General features: G+C 57.2%; 1 protein-coding gene across 1 annotated transcript; it reads right to left on the bottom strand.

The window, feature by feature from the left end:
* Positions 1-12,514: 12,514 nt before the first annotated feature.
* On the bottom strand, positions 12,515-15,239 carry CRYBB2 (crystallin beta B2). Its single transcript, XM_071572079.1, has 5 exons — positions 15,186-15,239; positions 14,394-14,512; positions 13,464-13,596; positions 12,904-13,046; positions 12,515-12,790 (listed from the first exon to the last, which is right to left on the bottom strand). The coding sequence occupies exons 1-5, from the start codon at positions 15,237-15,239 to the stop codon at positions 12,622-12,624; spliced, it is 618 nt and encodes a 205-aa protein (XP_071428180.1). The 3' UTR covers positions 12,515-12,621.
* Positions 15,240-18,317: the final 3,078 nt, after the last annotated feature.

The following is an 18,317-nucleotide window of genomic DNA, read 5'->3' as shown; positions in this document are numbered from 1 at the left end:
GTGCGGCTCAGGGTGAAATCTCCTACCAGCCCTGTTTGAAGAGCTGAGCTGGGATGGAAAGGGATAAATCTCCTGAGATCCTCTGGGGTGACAGTGGACTGTGGTGTGATTTCTGTGGCTTTTCAGGCTCAGCCCAGCCTCAGGACTCCCCCTCCAAAGCTGATTCCAGTGCCTCTCTGAGGGCTCTCCATATGCAGAGTGTGGTGAGAGGGATATTGCCCCTGGACAGGGTGATTTCAGGTCCTTTCCAAGTCCTTTCCGTGGTGCTCTCCCCCAGCCTGGCAGGGCTGTCCTTCTCATCCTCCACTTCAGAGAGGTCCCATGGTGGCTGTGAGGCCACCCATGCTCTGAGAGCTGCACACCCTCACCAACACCTGCAGAAATTAATACATCAAAATACATGTAAATACATCAGTACGATGCCCTGTACTGTAGCAGAATCCAACAAGGCAAACCCACAGTCAGTGCCTCATCTGTGGGATCCTTTTAGAGATTTAATGTTTGAGTTTTGATGAGAAATGCTGGTGGTGTCTGGTCACAAGTCCAAAACTGTTTGGCTCTGCTGTTCTAAGGAATATTGTGTTTAACAGTGAATAACCATTTGTCTCCCTCACCATGTCCTTAGCCTGGTTATGTGAGTGGGCACGTGCCCTTCACCAGCTCTTCCAAGGAAACTTCCAGGTTTTGGCTCTTGCAGCTCCTCTGCCCATCACTCACCAATATTTCCATGGAAAGAACTGGGTTTCATTTCCTGAAACGTGGCCATGCAGAAGCAGCAGCTCCACAGGGAGGATCCTGACCTGATCGTGTTGCCAAACACCTCGAGCGCAGGCGAGGGGAGGAGAGAGCAAACAAACCATCGCTGCCCAGAGGAGGAGGGCCCTGGTTTGCTGAGATATTTAAATGACTTTACAGTGATGGTGACAGCAATAGCAGTCACCAAAATGGCACTTAGGATTCCCAGTGCTCTATTTATTCCTGTGCCACGTTTTCACCATTATATCTGGATGTTACTGTTGTGTGCATCAAAGGCATTCCTGGTGACAGTTTCCAGGAAGTCAGGCCTGGTGACAGCCAGCCAAGTTAAGGAACTTGTTCTCTGCTTTCTGCTTTTAGGCTTCCATTGGTGCTGGTGTGACAGCAGCAGCTGGCATCAGAGTGGAGGTGGGTTATAAGAAAAGGTGCTCTCTGAACTGGTTATTTCTGAGTGTGATTGCAGGGCAGGAGTGTCCCCACAGACACCCTGGACACTGGCTGGGGACTCAGCACAGCTCTGACTATTCATACTCACCTCTAGCAGTATGTAAAACACATATTTTTAGTGATATATTGCAATTTCTCCAAGGTCACTGGGATGGGTACTTTTTAATTAGAGTTCAAGTGGAAGCTGAAGCAAGCAGAACAGGCAGTGTCAGCCGCCTCCTTTGCAGGGAAGTTCAGCTCCCCAAGGGCAGGAATGCAGCTTTCTTTAGCCTGTGTTGTATCCCAGGCCATGTCTGTGCTGTTCTTGTGTGTTGTTTTATGCTATGTGTGTTGGGTTTGGTGTTTGTGTGTGTTTATGAGCAGTGCTCTGTGCCTGCCTGGGGATTCCCCCGGGTGAAGGAAACCCAGAGTTAATCAATGCCAGGGTTAGCAGAGGTCAGAATATGATACACTCTGAATGCACTTAAGTATCTCCTGACATTTCTGTAGATGGTGATTGATACTGTTCAGTCAGTTTAAGCCTGTCTTGAGGCCTGGCTGGGCTGGAGAGCCAGGGTTCACTACAGAGCCAAGAAACCAACGTCCCCTCGCTGCTCCTTCCTTCTTAGGAGCAAGTTCCTCCTACCATCTGTGTAAGATTTAAAAGTTTAATTATGCCCTGCTCTCCTTCACAGGATGACAGGTGATGTTACAGAGAGTAATGAGGTTATCACAGGTTTATTAGTGTGTCCTACATTAACACCATCCCATCCAGATAATGGTGCAACACATTACCCAGGACAGAGACACCTCTGTCCTGCACCCCCTTCCTGCTGCCCTCCAGCCTGTGACTAGCCCCATATCAAATAAGATCCCTGCTCTATGCATGGCTAATGCCAAAAACATACCTTGAGAGGAATGTTCACAAAAGAGATTATTAAATACTATTTTTAATACTATTTTTACTAATATTTCTAATATATTATCCAAAATACACATAGTTGAGATTATGAGCATTAAGCAGTGTTTATCTCAGTTCCCTCCATGGGGTGCTGCTGTCTACAGAGAGAGCAAGTGCCTTGCTCCTCCTTGGCAGCACTGGGGGAAGATAATTTATTGGTGATGGATCTCTATGGGCCCTGACTGCATGGCTTGTTTATAGCCAAAAGAGAGGTTACGTTTTGATGTTTCCTCCACTTCTGGCAGTATTGTTTGGGGTGCATGAGGGAAGGGGAGAGGGCAGAACCCCATTGCCCACACTCCCCACAGTGTTCCAAATCAGCTCCCGAGCACAGGATTACCTGAAGGGGAAGCAGCTCCTGCTTAATGAGGTTGTGTGAGGATTCATTAGGCAGACACAGTGAAGTGCCCAGAGGGCACCAGAAGAGAGTGAAATGCACACTATCCCTGGGAAAAGTGGGGAAATTCCATCCCCCCTAAGGCCCCCACATCCTGCCCATCCTGCCCTGCAGCAGAGACAAAGCTCAGCCCCACCACTCCCACCCCGCGCCCAGCCAGGGGGACAAAGTGGAGAGGGAGTGTGTTTTCTGGCACCCCAAGGGTGCAGCCTCACTCTGCCCCCTTTGCCTGTCAAATTTTCTGCTTTGCTGGGCCCCAGGGTGGCTTTGGCTCCTCTGCCCTCCAACGGGAGGCACATCCATGCCAGTCCCACAGGCATTCCTCTGCAGCATCCACATCCAGGCTGGGGTTCCAGCCCATCTCCTTAATGCTGCACTAATAAGCAGTGAGAGGCAATGTGGAAAACAAAGAGTAATTAATGGCCATTTCTGCTGCTGCTTTTAGTCACTGTCTATTCCAGAAGGAGCAGTTTTACAGAAGAAGTCTCTGCCCTCGCAGTGCCCTCACATTAGACACCCCAAACCTCCAGAGGTGGGGAGCTCCACAGCTCTGGCCTTCCAAAGGAACATCCCCATAGATTCCTACAGCTTTCTCCTGAATACTCTCAGCAAAGGTACTTCAGCCACCTCAGACAGGTGGCTTATCATCACCACTTTCCCTTTTGCAAATAGCTGACATGATGAGGAGGTTGGGTTTTAATTAGGAAACAAGTAGCAATTCAATTCTCAAAAATATTATTCACCATCAAGCATTCATACTGGCATAGTCAGACTAGCAGTAATAATGTCCTCTGGGGGCAGAGATAAGAGCAGAGTTGAAAGTCATGCAATGTCTATAAAGTCTTGCATGAGAAAACACAGGCACGAGAGGTCCGGGGCCTCCCACTTGCAATTGCATCACACCATTGTAATAAAAATATCTTCCTGACATTTTCCTCTGCACATTTTCTTACCCTGACATGCCACATAGCCCTGCCCTGCTCCTCCCTCCTCAATCTGTACCTTGGCAGCTGCGGCCCCGAGCTCTGGGCTGTGACCATTCCCAGCACACACAGGGACGTCACTAAGACTGAGCATGGTGATGAGACACCTTCCCCTCTGCCATACACACAGCTAAATAAGGAAGCATCAGCCTCTCACCTGGCCAGTGCAAGCCTCCAAAACACAGGAGCAGCATCTAGATGAGCCAGGTGGCAGACCCAGTGATGCTGAAACCATCCCAGCCTGGGTGCCCAACACTGCAGGTGTGAAACCCCACTGCAGGAGGGCAGAGCAAGGGATCTGCATTAATACCCAGCCCTGGTTCTGCTCCTTGAGCAGCACCACTTGATGCATCCCACTGCACCCACCTGGGCTGCTCTCCAAGGGGCTGCCCTGCAGGAGTTGTCATAGGGGCAGGAGGGGCCAAGGAGAAGTTTGAGGCATTTTCACACCTAAATCCCCACCTGTGGTTGTCTTCAGAGTTCTGTCACTATATGGACATGGGATCTTGCTCAAGCCTTGCTGGAGGGCCCTGTCCATGGGGTTAGAGGTGTTTGACAAGAGCCAGGCACAATGGGCAGTGACCCTCACAGACTTCTCTTCTGGGCCACAGGGCACCTTTCTTGCATCCCTCAACTCGTGCCATCCCATGCCCAGCTCAGAACTGGCGCATCTTCAAGAACTTCCTGAACAAAAACAACAGTGTGTTGTTACAGATTAAAGCAAATAAATGTGAAAAGAACTGGTACAGCAAATGTCTCAAAGCCCTAGAAAGAGTCAGTGTCCTCGTTCATCACCGTGGGGATGTCAGTGGGCACTGAAGGAGCATTTTCCTTGCACAGATTGATCAGACAAACAGATGTCGAGAGGGACCCATTGAGCATTCATTGTTCCACAGGTTGGCTTGAATGTAACTTGATAAAGGGGGAAAAATCAATAATTGCCTAATTTAGCTATAAATTTTGATGGACAGAAGGAGGAAAACCAACAACTGTGCAGATATTGAATGGCAGAAAGTAATTCAGATTCTGTCACAGCATCTATGGAAGGTAAATTGTGCACTGCTGAAAATGAGAGCCCTGCTCTCCTGGGAGACTTCACTGCCCATCACAGAAGTGGATCAGGACATGGGCAGCCCTGGGATGGTGCAGGACTTGCTCCAGCTGGGGCGATGCCAAACCTGCCACAGTGGGAGCAGGTCAGCAGTCAGAGGGTGTGGGGCTGAAACTCCCCTGGAGCACCAGCAAGGCTGCCTGCAGGGAACCTTCAAAATCTACTCCTTGGAAACAAGTCTGGTTATGTGGTAAATGCTTTCCAGTTATTTCTCTTCCCTGGCATTTTGTGCTCAAAGTCTGTTTACACACAAATTGGCATTTGCTGCCCTGGCTGATCATTCAGCCAGATCCAATCTCACCCGTCTGATCTCTGTGCTGCCTTGGGCACCTGGTGCCACCACAGACAAGAGCAGTGTCAGCTGAAGGGGCATCACAGGCTGCTCCTCCACCTTGGCTGCCCAGCTCAGGGCACTCAAGTACCACAGGTCCAGCCCTCACACAGACAAACCCCACCAGAAACATGGGAATGTGCTGCCAGCTTGGGATGAAAATGGCATGGAGTTTATTTGTACTTCTGCCACATAAAAGGGGCCCTTGTTTGAATTCTTCTGCCTTTAGCCTGGAGAAGAAGAAGGGGAAAGATTGGCTCCTATTAATAGCCTCACATCCCACAAGATCTGAGCCTCACAAGAAGCCATGAAGACTGCGGCATCTGATTCCCTGAATAAATGAGGTAATTTAGGAAGAAGTGTATGCTCAGCAGCCTTCATTACTGCCTGCTCCAGTTTGGTGGGAGATGACAGTGACAACTCAGTTCCGTGCCCCAAGGTCCCAGAGGAGCTGTGCTGTACCCAAGAGCCGCCAGCACAGGCAAGGGTGCTGCCTCCCCACCAGAGCTCCTGGTGCTGCAGCAAACATCCCCAGCCCTGTCATAGCGAGGGTGGAAGGAGCATCCCAGGAAGCTGATGGGCCAGCAGAACTGGGGCACAGCTTCCTGCAGAGATGCCAAGGAGCTGGTGCTGGTGGCAGAGCAAGAGGATACTCAGGAAATCATCTGTACCAGGAAGGAGCCAGCAGGGAGCAGGACTGTGGTGGGTTTCTGGTCCTGCATCCCCAGGGACTGAGGGGGCAAAGTCAGGGCCTGGACCTGGCAGGGAGAGCTGCTACTCACCTGCAGGCCCCTTACATCCCAAAGCAGGATTTTTCTCTTGGGGACTGTGGGATGTGCAGAGGGGTGTCCCACTGTACCAGCTGTGGGGAGAGCCTGTGGGGACACTGGCCACAGGCACCAGCCTGTGATTATCCAGGGTGCAGGGAAGGTCTGGCCCCACCCTGCAACACACATCCTGGCAACACTCAGATTTATGTCAGCTTTCCCTTAAGCAGACTTTCGGGCTCTAAGTGTCAAGTTTAATTCCAACACCAGCCTCTGGCTGTGTCATCGCCCCACACGCAGATGCTGGGACAGGGTTGCCCTTTGAATGTCAGGCTTGAGGTCACCAGAGCCACCAGTTTTGCCATCCCCAGGGTGCTGGATCTACCCTTGTGCCAGCACCCAAATCTGTGGCTACCTGGTCTGCAGTGAGGCTGTGGGGAAGGTCCTGGGGCAAAGGAGCCCATGGCACTGCTGTGCTCCCACTGCACATACAAACAGCAGAACAGAAGGATTTGCAGGATCATAACCCATCCTGTCTGCAGTCCCATATGCCAAATAATTAATCTTCTCTCTCAGTGCCCTTGTGAAGCAAACCAGTAAATTACCTTCATTTCACAGCTGAGGGAACGTGGTTGCAGTGAGGCCACTGCCCTGGTGTGTGAGGGCTGTCCGTGAGCAGGTCAGTGGGCACATCCACCTGGGTGGCTGCAGCCCCCCAGGACAGCCTGCCCCGGGGAACAGGGACAGTGCACAGAGAGATTCACATGTCAAAAATCACAGTGAATAAAACCTCAGTGACCTGAAAAGCATCTTTCTGCTAAAATGCATTCCCACGGGTTTAGCATCTGCATCTCAGCTTGACCTCGGGGCTGGGAAGAGGCACCTCCAACGGGAGCAGAGCCCAGGTCGGTGTCAGAGGGATGGTAGTGGTTAAAACACCCCACTTCCCATTCCACACAGCCTCTGCCTTTGGAGCTCAGCTGGGCAGATAATGGACTTTGCCTTTTGACTTAATCTGCTGTAAATCTCTCCCGTAATTGCTTATCATCCGGAAACCTGGAGAGAGCCAGGACAGACATTCCGCCCCGTGTGATACAGCCGTCCTCTCCCTCCCTGCCCTCATCCTGCTGCCAGCCTGTGCCCAGAGTGCCCAGCGCACCCAGTATATCCAGCACGCCCGAACACCCAGTGCACCCAGAGGACTGGAGCACCCAGTATGCCCAGTACACCCAGTGCACCCCTGCACCCACTCGCCTCCTTGTGGGACATATCCAAAATCTGCAGCGGCATGAACGGCAGTGGGGAAGCTCTCGATGGGAACTGAGATGGCAGTTCTCCCGTTCAGCCCCCGGAATGAAAGGGGTCTGCTCTCACCACCGTGCCCCAGCTTGTTCCACCCCTGCAAGAGGCCAGGGATGCTTGGGGAGGTGGCACTCACAGCTGCGGCTGCGGCTCAGGGGCTGCTGGCAGCACCAAACCCCTCCTGCCTGGGCTCTGCCCGGGGCACATCCCCACCTCGGCAATTCGGGCTTGGTGAGGCTGCAGAGTCTTTGCGTTCAAACCGCCTCGTAGGGCTGTTCTGAGTGACATTCTGTGCTGGGGCTGCAAAGGGAGCGGTCCCGTCCAGCAGGGAAACGGAACGTCACAGGCAGGGCAGGTTGCTAAGCGAGCAGCCTCCCTCCTCATCATACACGACTTCATTACGCGCTCCCGAAATGGATCTTACACACAAATGACATTTGCCTCAGAGCATATGAGCTCCCGAAATAGCGGACGGCTCTCCGCATTCCTGCTTTGGTTTCCCGGAGAATGTCCCTGTTGTCTGTGGGGCTGCGGTGTCCCATGCCTGGCAGAGCTCCCAGGTGGGGCGGCAGGAGGGATGGGGACCCCCAAACTGTACCCGGGGTGGCCCATGCCAGAAGGGGACATGGGGTGTGATGCAGGTCCCTCTCTCGCTCCGATCATTTTTGTCTCCCCGCCTTGAGCGTATTTCCTGATGCTTCCCGCGGGGTTTTCCTGCAGGAGCAGAGGACACAGCCTGAGGGGAAGAGCCTCGTGCTGCAGCTCCCAGGGATGCTCCAGACACAGCCCCGCTCCTGCACGAGTGTCCCACCACCACCGGACCCCAAAGCTCTGCCAAAGGGACCAAATCCAGATCATGACACACCTTCCAACCCGTACAGAGGTGACAGAGGGGACAGGCACTATGTTATACCCCAGGCACGAGGCTAAGGCCACTTCTCCTGGGCTGCAGCCACAGCCGCAGTGGCAGCGCCGGAGGAACCAGCTGCTCACGTAGCCATTTCATCTGAAATTGCTTAAACTCAGCCCAGGCTGTCTTTTCAGATGAACTGAACCATGCAGAGAGAAGGTCTGGCATAGCTCTGCACCATACATAAGGTACCAGTAAAAAAAAGAAATGTAAAGGTTATGTCCGTGCTGAAGAGAGAAATTTGCCTTTCCTTTTTTCCTGATTGTCTGAGAACATCCCCGGCTGCTGATGTGGGCAGCGCTGCCGTAATCCGGTGACATATTTTAATCCCATTACGTTGCCATGCGCTCGCTCACAACCCCCCGGTCCAGCAGGAACAGATGTTTCCTAATTGGCACTTGTGCTGCCCAGGGGTTTCCAGCACGGACAATACTCCTTGGACACCGACAACGAGTCCCTGCTGGTGCCTTCACAGCCTCGGAGGGTTTCACGCTGCTCCTGTTCCACCTCCCCACCTGGCGCTGCTGCTCTCGGTCCCGGCGGTGCCCCCGGGCCCCGCTGGGCTCGGTGAGGGCTCACACTGGCACCGCTGGGCTCGGTGCGGGCTCACACTGGCACCGCTGGCCATGGCTGAGGGTTCACTGCCGGCTGTGATGGGACAAGGAAGCGACCAGGGCCGCCCTGGCTGCTTGCCCCGAGGGAAGGGCAATGTTTGCTTTTTCCCATGTGTTTAGGGGAAGGCGTCGGACGCGAAGCCTGTGCCACGGCAGCCGGGGGGCTGTGGCCGGACCCTGCCCAGCTCCTCACCCTCGCCATGGCCGGCTTCTTATTTCTCAGCGCATCCCTTTTGCTTTTCACGTTACTGAAGTGTTCTGGGTTTGTCCTGTTCCACCACCGAGGGCCGCTGGTGATGTGTGAGGGCACAGCGTCGCTGTCCTGGCCGGCTCTAATCCCCTGATCCACGTTAATCCCATTATGTCTCCACGCGGCTGTTTCCAATTCTGGCCTTTGAAGAAGTGATGTTTCTTAATTAGCTTTTCAATCGGACAGGACTTCTTTTACTGGCTGGAAGGAGCTTTAGAGCTTTCATTCCTTCCTTTTTCTCGCTCGTTGCACTGATTTTAGGAACAAAAACAATCAGCATAAAGCAAATGGAAGCCTGGCATTTCGGACAAGAGCATCCATCAGCCGCCGTCACGGAGCGCGAGGACCACGAGGGGATCATTTGTCTCACCAGCTGCTGGGCAGGGTTGGTACTGCCTGTGCCCATAACCCAGATCTCTCCTCCGCTGCCCTGCCCGGCCCTTGTGAAGCGGGTGAAGTCCTGGCTGATTCCAGTTCCACTGCTAATCCTCGGGTTGGGTTGTGGTATTCAGAGCCTGAAATGGAAAAATGTCTTGATTCTCACCACCACTACCATCCCCTCCCTCCCATTCACATCCCAGTATTAAAACTAGTTGCTATGAGCAGAGGTTCTGCTCATGGCACGGTGCCAGTTCCTGGTGCCCCCCACCCAGCCCCTCCATCCTCCCCCAGCCACCCCAGCCGACCGTCATTGCCCAGAAGATCCCCTCGCTTGCAGCAGCTGCTTTTTCTTCCCAGATGTTTTCTCTAATCAGAAAAGGGGGAAACGAGGTGCAGCAGCCGTGGGGAGCTCAATATCCTGCCCAGCCCTGCTCCTCCCTATTCCTGGGGGCGGCCAGAGCCCGGTCCCCCTGCCAAAGCTCCTCTCTCCCAAGGATATTTCACTCCTGCCTCGGTAGAGCAGAGATGACTTTTCTACATGCCAAAGCTGTGCATTGATAAATCACAAATCTGCCCTGAAAACCACAAGACTTTAATAATACATGCTGGGTTCCTGCTTGGTTTTCCTTCCTTCCTTAAGCCTTTAGTGTTTGTGTCTTGGTGTGTGCATGGAGGCACAAACATGAGGCTGGAGGCTCAATTTAATGTAAAGAAGGAAAAAAAAAATCGAAGCTAAGAATCTCATGTAATCACATGGCTCCAGAAACTGAAGGATTAAACATAACAATCATTTTCACATAAAAATCCACAAAACCCGCAGTAAAGCCCTCCCAGCTGGTAGGACACATTCAGTACACAAAGTAACCAGGCTGCAGGTGAGATCGAGCTGCCCCAGTGTGTCTATGGATAAACATTCCCTATTATTTGCGACTGTTGATTTTTAGCCCAAGATTCCCAGCCTTGGGGGTCTTGAGGGGGAATTACCCCGAATGCCGCTGGCAAAACCAAAGCAAAGCCAGTGGAAGCCCATGGGCACGTCTTCATCTCTTCATTGCATTTGCCTCCTCCTCGCCAGCCATCCCAGCCCGCGTCACTCACGGTCCCCAGGGAGGCACCTTCCGAGCACACACAACGGGTGATGCTGAAGTTGAATAGGAAAACAGGAAGGAAAAGACACCTCAATCTGGAACGTGATTTAGCCAGGGCTGGCATTATTTTTACTCTTACATTAATTATTCCACGGTAAATTGCTGGTGTTCCCCTGCAGACAGCCCCGCCCTGCTGGGAATTCACCTGCCGAGGGTCCCGGGGGTCCCACTGCCCGACCCGGGCACCGTGGGCACCGGAGGAACCGGCCAGCCTGGGCGCTGAAACCAGCACGGACCGTGGCGATGAGTTCTGAGCCTCCGCATCCTGTTTGCTGGGTGGAATAATCGCTTCGCCAGCCTGGAGAACAGCTTTAGCTGCGCCGACTGTTGGCACGACGGCAAAACCACTTCCCCTTCCCAGCGCCGTGGGACCGCTGCAGCGTCCGAGCCCCGCGAGGGGCGAGGGGCAGCGGGAGGAGACGGGGGCACGGCGGGGGCACCGCCACTCCGAGCTGCTGAGGCGGGGGAGCAGCGAGCCAGATGGCAGCTCTGCAGCGTGCGTGGGATGGGGGCGATCTCCTGCTTTTGAATAATTTTTTTTTAATTAAAAATAATAATCTCCCCAGCGCATATTCCCCAGAGCCAGCCACGGAAAAACCCTCCCCATCAGAGCTAAAGCTGCCTCGAGGTGACCCGGGGGCGCCCACCTGGGTGCACCCAGCCACCAGATGAGGAATTTCCCCCAACAGGTCCCACGTGAGCTGCTCTGGACTCGTTCACATTTTCCACTTCTGCTTTCGATGCTTGTCCCCCAGGATCACCCATCCTGCTCGCAGCCGGGCTCCGTGTCCCCTCGGGGGCTGCCCTGTCCCCGCACTGCCAGGCTGGACGGGGCATGGGGCAGCTTGGGCTAGGGAAAGGTGTCCCTGCCCATGGCAGAGGGTGGGGCGAGATGAGCTTTAAGGTCCCTTCCACCCCGAACCAATCTGTGACTGGGGGTTCCTGCCCCCACCTCGCTGCTGATTTCCACACGCAGCCACAGGCAGAGCTCTTCCCGCAGCAGCACCGCGGGGAGTTCGTCGCTGCTGCCGCTAAAGCTGCATTTTTTAGGCTGAATGTTCAGGTCTGGGATGATCCTGAATTCCTCCCGTGGAAGGAAAGCACAGCTTTCCGCAGGGAAGCAGCGCGGTGGCTGCCAAGGCCGTCTCGCCGAGGAGCTGACGTTTCTCAGCAGCGTTTGGCGAGTGATGAATTGGGCTGGTCGCCCGCGGGCTGCGCTGTGCCAGCCAGTGAGCTCTGCCGAGCTCGCTCATCCGGAGCACAGGGAAAAGCCTCTGGAATGCGGAGGATTTAGGGATTTAGGCAGCTAACCCCCCTCCCCCGAGGCGCCTTGGGCATGGGAGCTGACGAGGGGGATGTTGTGCATCCCTGACTCCCTGAAGTTCCTGGGTTTGCCAGTTTTGACACCAAGACACCGGCACCAGGCAGGTTCCTGCTCCCGGCCGCTGCGGTGCCCGTGAGAGGAGAGCGGCAGGAGCCACGTGGTGCCCCGTCAGGTGCCCATCACCTGTGCAGCCCCGGCCCCCGCTTGCCCACGCAGCTGCAGCGACACACAGAGCAGCCACGGCCACATCCTGCTGCCAGAGGGCACCGAGCGCGGCCACCTCCGCCACCACCTCCGTCACTGTCGCCACCTCCGTCACGGCCGCTGCCAACTCATGGAGGCCTCGGCCAAGCAGGTGCGGCTGCGTTCCTCCACTTCCTTTGCTCGACTTAAGACTTGGTAATTAAAGCCCCCGTTAATTACATTAAAGCATTGCTGCTAATTAAAACATCAGTACCTAATAACTAAAGCAGTTATTTGACTTGGAGGGGCTCTGACCGACAGGGCAAACATTCCCTTGGTCCCCACAGTGCCCCTCGGAGCCCTTTGCCGGCCCCAGCAGGGTGTCTGACCCGCCTTGACCGTGACCCCAGGCCGGGGCTGAGCTCCGGAGCCACCGCGCTGGGGCTGGACCCCAGGGCTGCGGGGGGGAGCAGCCCAGATCACCTCCCGCTGAGTCCCAGGTCACCTCCCTCGCCCTGGCTTTGGTGTGCCGATGGCACTGGCGCTGGGTGGCACTGAGGGCATCGAGTGTCAGGAAAGGCACCGCAACACGGGGATCCCTCTGCACCCCCGAAAATGAAAGGGCAGAGCTGGGACTTTGAAACTCCAAGCTTTATTGAGTTGCTTCGGCAGCGCGAGCATCACACGGGGGGAGGCGGGGGGCGAGGCCGCGGGGGCACAGCGGCGGCCGGGGGGGCGCTGGGTCCACTGCCCGCGCCCCGGCACGGGCCGGGGGCTCTAGTTGGTGGGGTGGTAAGCGCCACGCTGGTGCCACTGCATGTCCCGGATGCGCCTGACCGACTGGATCTGGGGGTGCTGAGCGCCGAAATCTGAGCTGTCCTTGTAGTCCCCCTTTTCAAACAGGTACTGGTAGCCCCGGTAGCCGGGGTACTGGTATCCCACCCACCTGCCGAGGCAAGGGGGGGTCACACACACCGCACACGGCCCGGCACAGCCGGGGCTGCCCAGCCCGCGGTGCTCCGGCCCCAGCCGGGCCCCCCCGCCGGCCCCGGGACTCACGTGCCGCTCTGCACCCGCACGGACGAGACCTTCTCCTGGTAGCCGTGTGCGTGGAAACTGGGCACATCGTCGTCTATGATTTCGATCTTCTTGCCGGTGAAGCTGGGGTTTTCGTACAGCACGATCTTGTGCTCCTGGCTGTCCTGCAGCCGGCAGAGCAGAGACGCGGGTCAGCGGCTGCCAGCCCGGGATGGGCAGGGGGGCAGAGCCCGGGGCTGTGGGGAAACCGAGGCCAGGGCCGGCGCCGAGCACCGCCGCTCCCGCCGATGCCGGGGGTGCTCCGCATCCCTCCATCCAGCTCAGAGAGCCGGCGCCTGCGCGGGCACTGCCACACTTACCAGCAGACGTCCTCTGCTCTGGGGTCACCTGCCAGTGCCCCCGTCCCCGCGCCCCCTCCGACCCCCCCACGGCTCCCCGGGCCCCGAGGGCTGGGGCGAGGGTGGGCAGGAGGAGGTGCCCCTCCGCCCGCGGGGCTGGGGAGGGCGGGGGAAGGCTGGGGAAGACTTCTGGCTGCAGACCTTGGTCTGGCGGGTGGGTAGTGGCTGTCTGGGTGCTCTCACCACTTTGATGGGTCTCAGGGAAGTGATGCTGTCGCTTCTCCGGCTGTTGGTCCAGGAGTCCCAGCGGGGGTACTCCCCCTTCTCAAACACAAACTGCTCCCCTTTGCAGCTTGCTTGTTCGTAGCCCACCCAGCTGGAAGAGAGCAGGGGACGCGCTTTAGAGGGGGCAGCGGGTCGGGGACCGGCACCGGCACCGACCCCTACGAGCGCCCTGGGGCTGAGCCCCAGCCGCGTCCCCTGATCCCTGCTGGAAATGGAAAGGAGTGCCGCGGTGCCCAGTGAGGTGCCAGGGGGCAGCGGGTAGGGCTGTGGTGCTTCCAGCCAGTCTGCACATCTCTGCTGGCAGCAGCACTGCAGAACTTTCCAGAGTGGATGCTCCAATGTGGTGACCACCCATCCGTGGTCCCTGGGGACGCTGGGAGGATGGGATCATCCCATGTCCAGATGGGCTTGTGTTCCTATGAGTGATCTGCAGCTGCCTTACTGTACCTGGGAGCAGCGCTGTCAACTGCAGGGCACAGTTAGGGAACCCCCCATGTGCTTTTCAGGGCCTCCCCCTTGCCCAGAGCCCACAGCCTGATGAGCACATGCAAGTTCAGCAGGTGGGGAGAGGGCACCGAGGGTATGCCAGTCTCACCTGTCCCTGTACCTAAAGGAAAGAAAACCAAACTAGGGGTAACACCACAATCCATACCCATGCCCACACCTGTCTGGTCTCTCTGCCACTGAGTGGGATTGGGGGATTCAAGCCTGTCCAGGGGACCCTTTTCAGCTGCTGGCACAAGGCACCCACTGGAGTGAGATGAGTGAGCAGCTCAGCGGTGTTTGCCACATGAAGCCCTGGCAGCAGGGAGAGCCCTCCTCCCCCGCCCTGCCTACCTCCCCAGCCTTGCCCCCCAGCTCCAAATGCCCCCCAGTCCTGGCACGTACGGTCCAGAGTGCACCAGGATGGAGCCCACTTTGTCCACACCGGCTTCCTTCAGGTTGGGGCAGGCCCCACTGAGCTCATGGCACCGGCCCTGGAAGTTCTCCTGCTCGAAGATGGCAATCTGGAAGAGAGCAGGACCTCAGAGTGGGAGTGAGCCCACTCCTGCTGCCAGGGGCACATGCTGTGTCCAGCCACCAGGCTGGCATGTCTGCTGCATCCCCAACCTCGCACTGCCCCCCAAACTGCTTTCACAGACTTTTAAGGAGCCTGCAAGTGCAAGCCAATGTTCATATCCTACTGAGGATGCATCTCTCACTCTTTGATGTCCACGAGTCCCTGCCACTCTCTGTGGCAGAGGGGTGCCCATGCTCACACTGGGTACCAAAGAGCTGAGGGCTCCAGGCTGTGGCTGGAGCAGCGCAGCCACTGGTGGGACACAGCCAGACACCTGGCACACAGTGGGATGGCTCCAGGGCAGCTCCAGCACCACCAGCGCAGCACAGATCTCAGGGGTCAGTGGGCAGTGGGGGATCAACAGTTGGTCCGTTCCCACCTGCTCCACCTGCACTGGGGCTGGGAGATCCCAGTCAGTCCCTCTCCCCCAGTCCTGCTGCAATCAGCTCAGCACCGCAGCCAGACATGCTTGGCACCAGCCAGGAGTGCTGGGGGTGCTGGCAAGGGGCACATTGTGGTAGCTGAGCTGCTCCCAGGGCTATTCCAGGGGATGGTTTGGGTGCCCAGTGAGGCTGACGGTGCCTTGGTGCCACTGCAGGTCTGGGAAGTCTCACACTGACCTTGGAGCTGGCTTGCTGCTGCTTGGAGGCTGGCATTTGGTGCTCGGAAGCCATCATCAGCTGGTGGTCTGCTGCCTTGGGAGGGAAACTCAGTGGGTTAAAAGCTGCCACCGAGGAGGCACCAGGGGCCATGCTCAGAACCCCATCTATGTCCCCATCCATACCCTGCAGTTTGCCCAGGGAAGAGAAGTGTTGGGCCAGGGACGCAGCAGGATGGGCTCAGGCTGGGGTTGCCAGACAGCCCCTGCTTAGTGCCCCAAAGCTCCCCAGGCTCGTGTCAGAGCTCAGGCAATAGTCCTTGGGAGCTGCCCAGGGTCTCCAGTCTGGAGTGTGGGCAACTGTGAGCCCAGGGCATTCCCAAGTCATTCCCAGCTCCTGCAGTCAAGGTTTTTCCCGCTGTCCCTGCCCAGTGACAAGTTGAGAGTCCCTGTCCCACGCGGGTGCCTGAAGGGGTGATGGGGACAAGCACTGGGGCTCCCCACCCCAAACCTGGCCCAATGCTGCAGGACCTTTTGCTAAGCCTTCCTGGCTCTGCCTGGCACTGCTACCCCTTGGAAGGACCCTTGTCCTCAAGCCCAACGGGACACTCAGTATCTGATCAGCTCCAAAACAGGTGAAAACAGCTCATTCTCAACTGAAAGAAATGGAGCCATGGCTGGGTGGTGATATCCTTCTTTGGGCTGCAGGGACAGCACTGTCCCCAGCTCAGTCCCTGCATGCCCACACCCCGCTGGCACCGGGAAGGGACCCCGGGCCCGGGAGGAGGCAACGGCAAAAGAGAGGACAATAAATAGCGAAGTCTTACCAGTTATACCAGTACCCGCTTGAGCCAGTGACGGGCTGGGGCCGGGAGGTGGAATTTATACCGAGCTGCAGCAGAGTGGTGCCAAAACTATTTACAAGATAGTTAAAGCCTGATTCAAAGCGAGAATGCTGGATTAAACCCCAATGAAAACCAGGGTCAGCTGATCCGCCGCAGCCTTTGTCTGCCCGAGCACCAAGCCCCAGTTATTTCATTACCTGTCACATTCGAGTCACCCGCTTTGTCGGGTCGGTGGCGAGGAGATTTGGAGTTTGCAAGCATCAGCCGAACGCGTGCCAAGAGCCGGGGCGGGTCTGGCCAACAAAGAGCCCGCCAGCCCCGCTCGGGGCACTGCCCTGATCCCCCGACGGCCGCGGGGCCGCCAGCCTGCTGAGCTCGGCTCTTTCCATGCGCGATAAAACGCGCCTCAGAGCCCTGGGCAACGTCTGGCTCTGCCCGTCTGCGGCCCCGGCAGGGCAGCGCCGGTGCCAGCGCTGGTGCCAGTGCACAGGGACTCGCTGGGGACGCGGGCACTGCGGGAACCCTTCCCAACACCGACCCTTCGCGGTTGGCAGGGGCAGCTGCTGGCCCTGGTGGCACGATGCCCAGACAGCACCCTCAGCCCAAGTGTGGGCACTCCTCCTCTGTGATCTCCCACCCTTTTGGGGTCCCTGAGAAACACCCCAGCCCTATGGGCAAGTGGGAGCAGCAGCACAGGGGCGCCTCTTTCATATCAGAACAAAGCCAAGGTCAGCGAGAAACTCGGGCTGGGACAGGTCCCCATGCCCAGGCTGTGCCCAGGATGGGTGGCAGAGCTGAGGGGCAAGGGCAGCAGTGAAACTCCTCCACGGGCATCTCACCAGTGCTCACCATGGGAGGCTCCTCAGGGCTGGGGGCTGACAGTGCCTGCAGCAAAGGAGGGTTCACAATACAAAGGACACCCCAGCTGTCAAGACCCCTGAATGCTGTGCAGCACCCACAGCCCCCTCTAATCCTTCGGAGGAATCAGGTCTCCCCTGTCACCCTAACAATTGTCACACAGCATTAACAGCCCCCCAGCTTGCTCTCTCCTGCACACAGCATCTCCTGGGCATCCTGCAGCCCCTCCAGGATCAGCTCTGCCCAGTTCTGTGCTGCCAGGACAGCTGCACTCACAGTCACCCTGCAGGGTGTTGTCACCAGAGCCTGCAGTGACATGTGGGGGTCAGTCCCAGCTGTGGGCAATGGGTGACAGGGTGATGTGGGGCCACAGGTGATCGGGTGGCTCCACAAGAAACCCACCATGCCATGGAGAGGTGGGGGCAGGTGGGGAGGGTGAGCAAGAGCCTCCAGCATTCCCAGCCCTGCCAAGTTCTTCTCCCTTCCCTGTGCCTCCCACTGTGGCACCACTGAGGGACCCAGCCCTGCCCTCCTCCTCTCCTGGGCTAATCCATTGGGGTCCCCAGCCAGGACCCCCATGAGCCTGTCCCAGGTCCCAGTGCAGGGCATGTGCCCCCAGTCCCAGCCACCATCTGGCACAGCCCAGCCCCAGGTCAGCCCAGTGAGGGGCTGATACGGTGCCCAGAACAGCTTCTGTCATTCCAGGCAGCAATTTCCTCCCCTGGCTCTGCTGGGCCGGGGCTCATCCCAGCCCTGGGCAGTGATGATGCTGCAGCCACCCAGGCCCGGCAGCCCCACGGACAGTTCTGGAAGCAGCTTTTGCCTCTTGGGACCACACACTCACCTTCCACAGCTGCCAACTCAGAACTAAAGGGAAAAGTTCTGAAGGATCTGCTGAGGGGCCAGCACGAAGCACTCAGGTGGCCTCGAGCCCATCTCCCATCTCTGCCCCCAGCCCTGGGGGTCCCAAGCATGGCCATACTGTCCCTACAGAAGGCTCTGCCTGGGTGGCCAAGGCAGTTCAGTGCCGGAATGCCCAACACCTCACCAGCACCTCGGGACATCTCTCAGCCCCCTCCCTCACCATGACAGCTGGCCCCTCATGTCAGAGTTCATCCCCCAGGAGAAACTACCCCGGGTGCTTTGGGAATCTTCCCTGGGGACAGGCTGGGACCCTGCAGGATGCTGGGGCTGGGCACAGCCAGCCCTGCACGGGCTGAGTCCCCTTTGGGGTGCGCAGGGCCCGGATCTGCCAGGGATGGCTGTTCTGCCATCCCCACTGCCCCAGGGCTACCCACACTCCCCGGTCCCCTCCTGCCCTGGGAACAGGCAGGAGACGCTGCAGAAAGGGAGAGAGGCCCTGGAAAAACCCTGACGTGGCACCCCCGGGGGTTATTTTTGGAACGCTGCAGGGTTTATGTAACACTGCAAATACTCACCCTCCCCTGTGC

Source organism: Pithys albifrons, chromosome 17 (assembly GCF_047495875.1).
Source record: "Pithys albifrons albifrons isolate INPA30051 chromosome 17, PitAlb_v1, whole genome shotgun sequence".
Classification (NCBI taxonomy): domain Eukaryota; kingdom Metazoa; phylum Chordata; class Aves; order Passeriformes; family Thamnophilidae; genus Pithys; species Pithys albifrons.
This window is presented reverse-complemented; position numbering and strand designations above follow the sequence as displayed.

Coding starts and splice junctions, on each gene's coding strand:
- CRYBB2 (XM_071572079.1), bottom strand. CDS start 15,239: ATGGCTTCCGAGCACCAAATGCCAGCCTCCAAGCAGCAGCAAGCCAGC. Junction 13,597..14,393: donor ATCCTGGTGCACTCTGGACC/GTACGTGCCAGG, acceptor GCTCTCTTCCAG/CTGGGTGGGCTACGAACAAG. Junction 12,791..12,903: donor GTGCGGGTGCAGAGCGGCAC/GTGAGTCCCGGG, acceptor TTGCCTCGGCAG/GTGGGTGGGATACCAGTACC.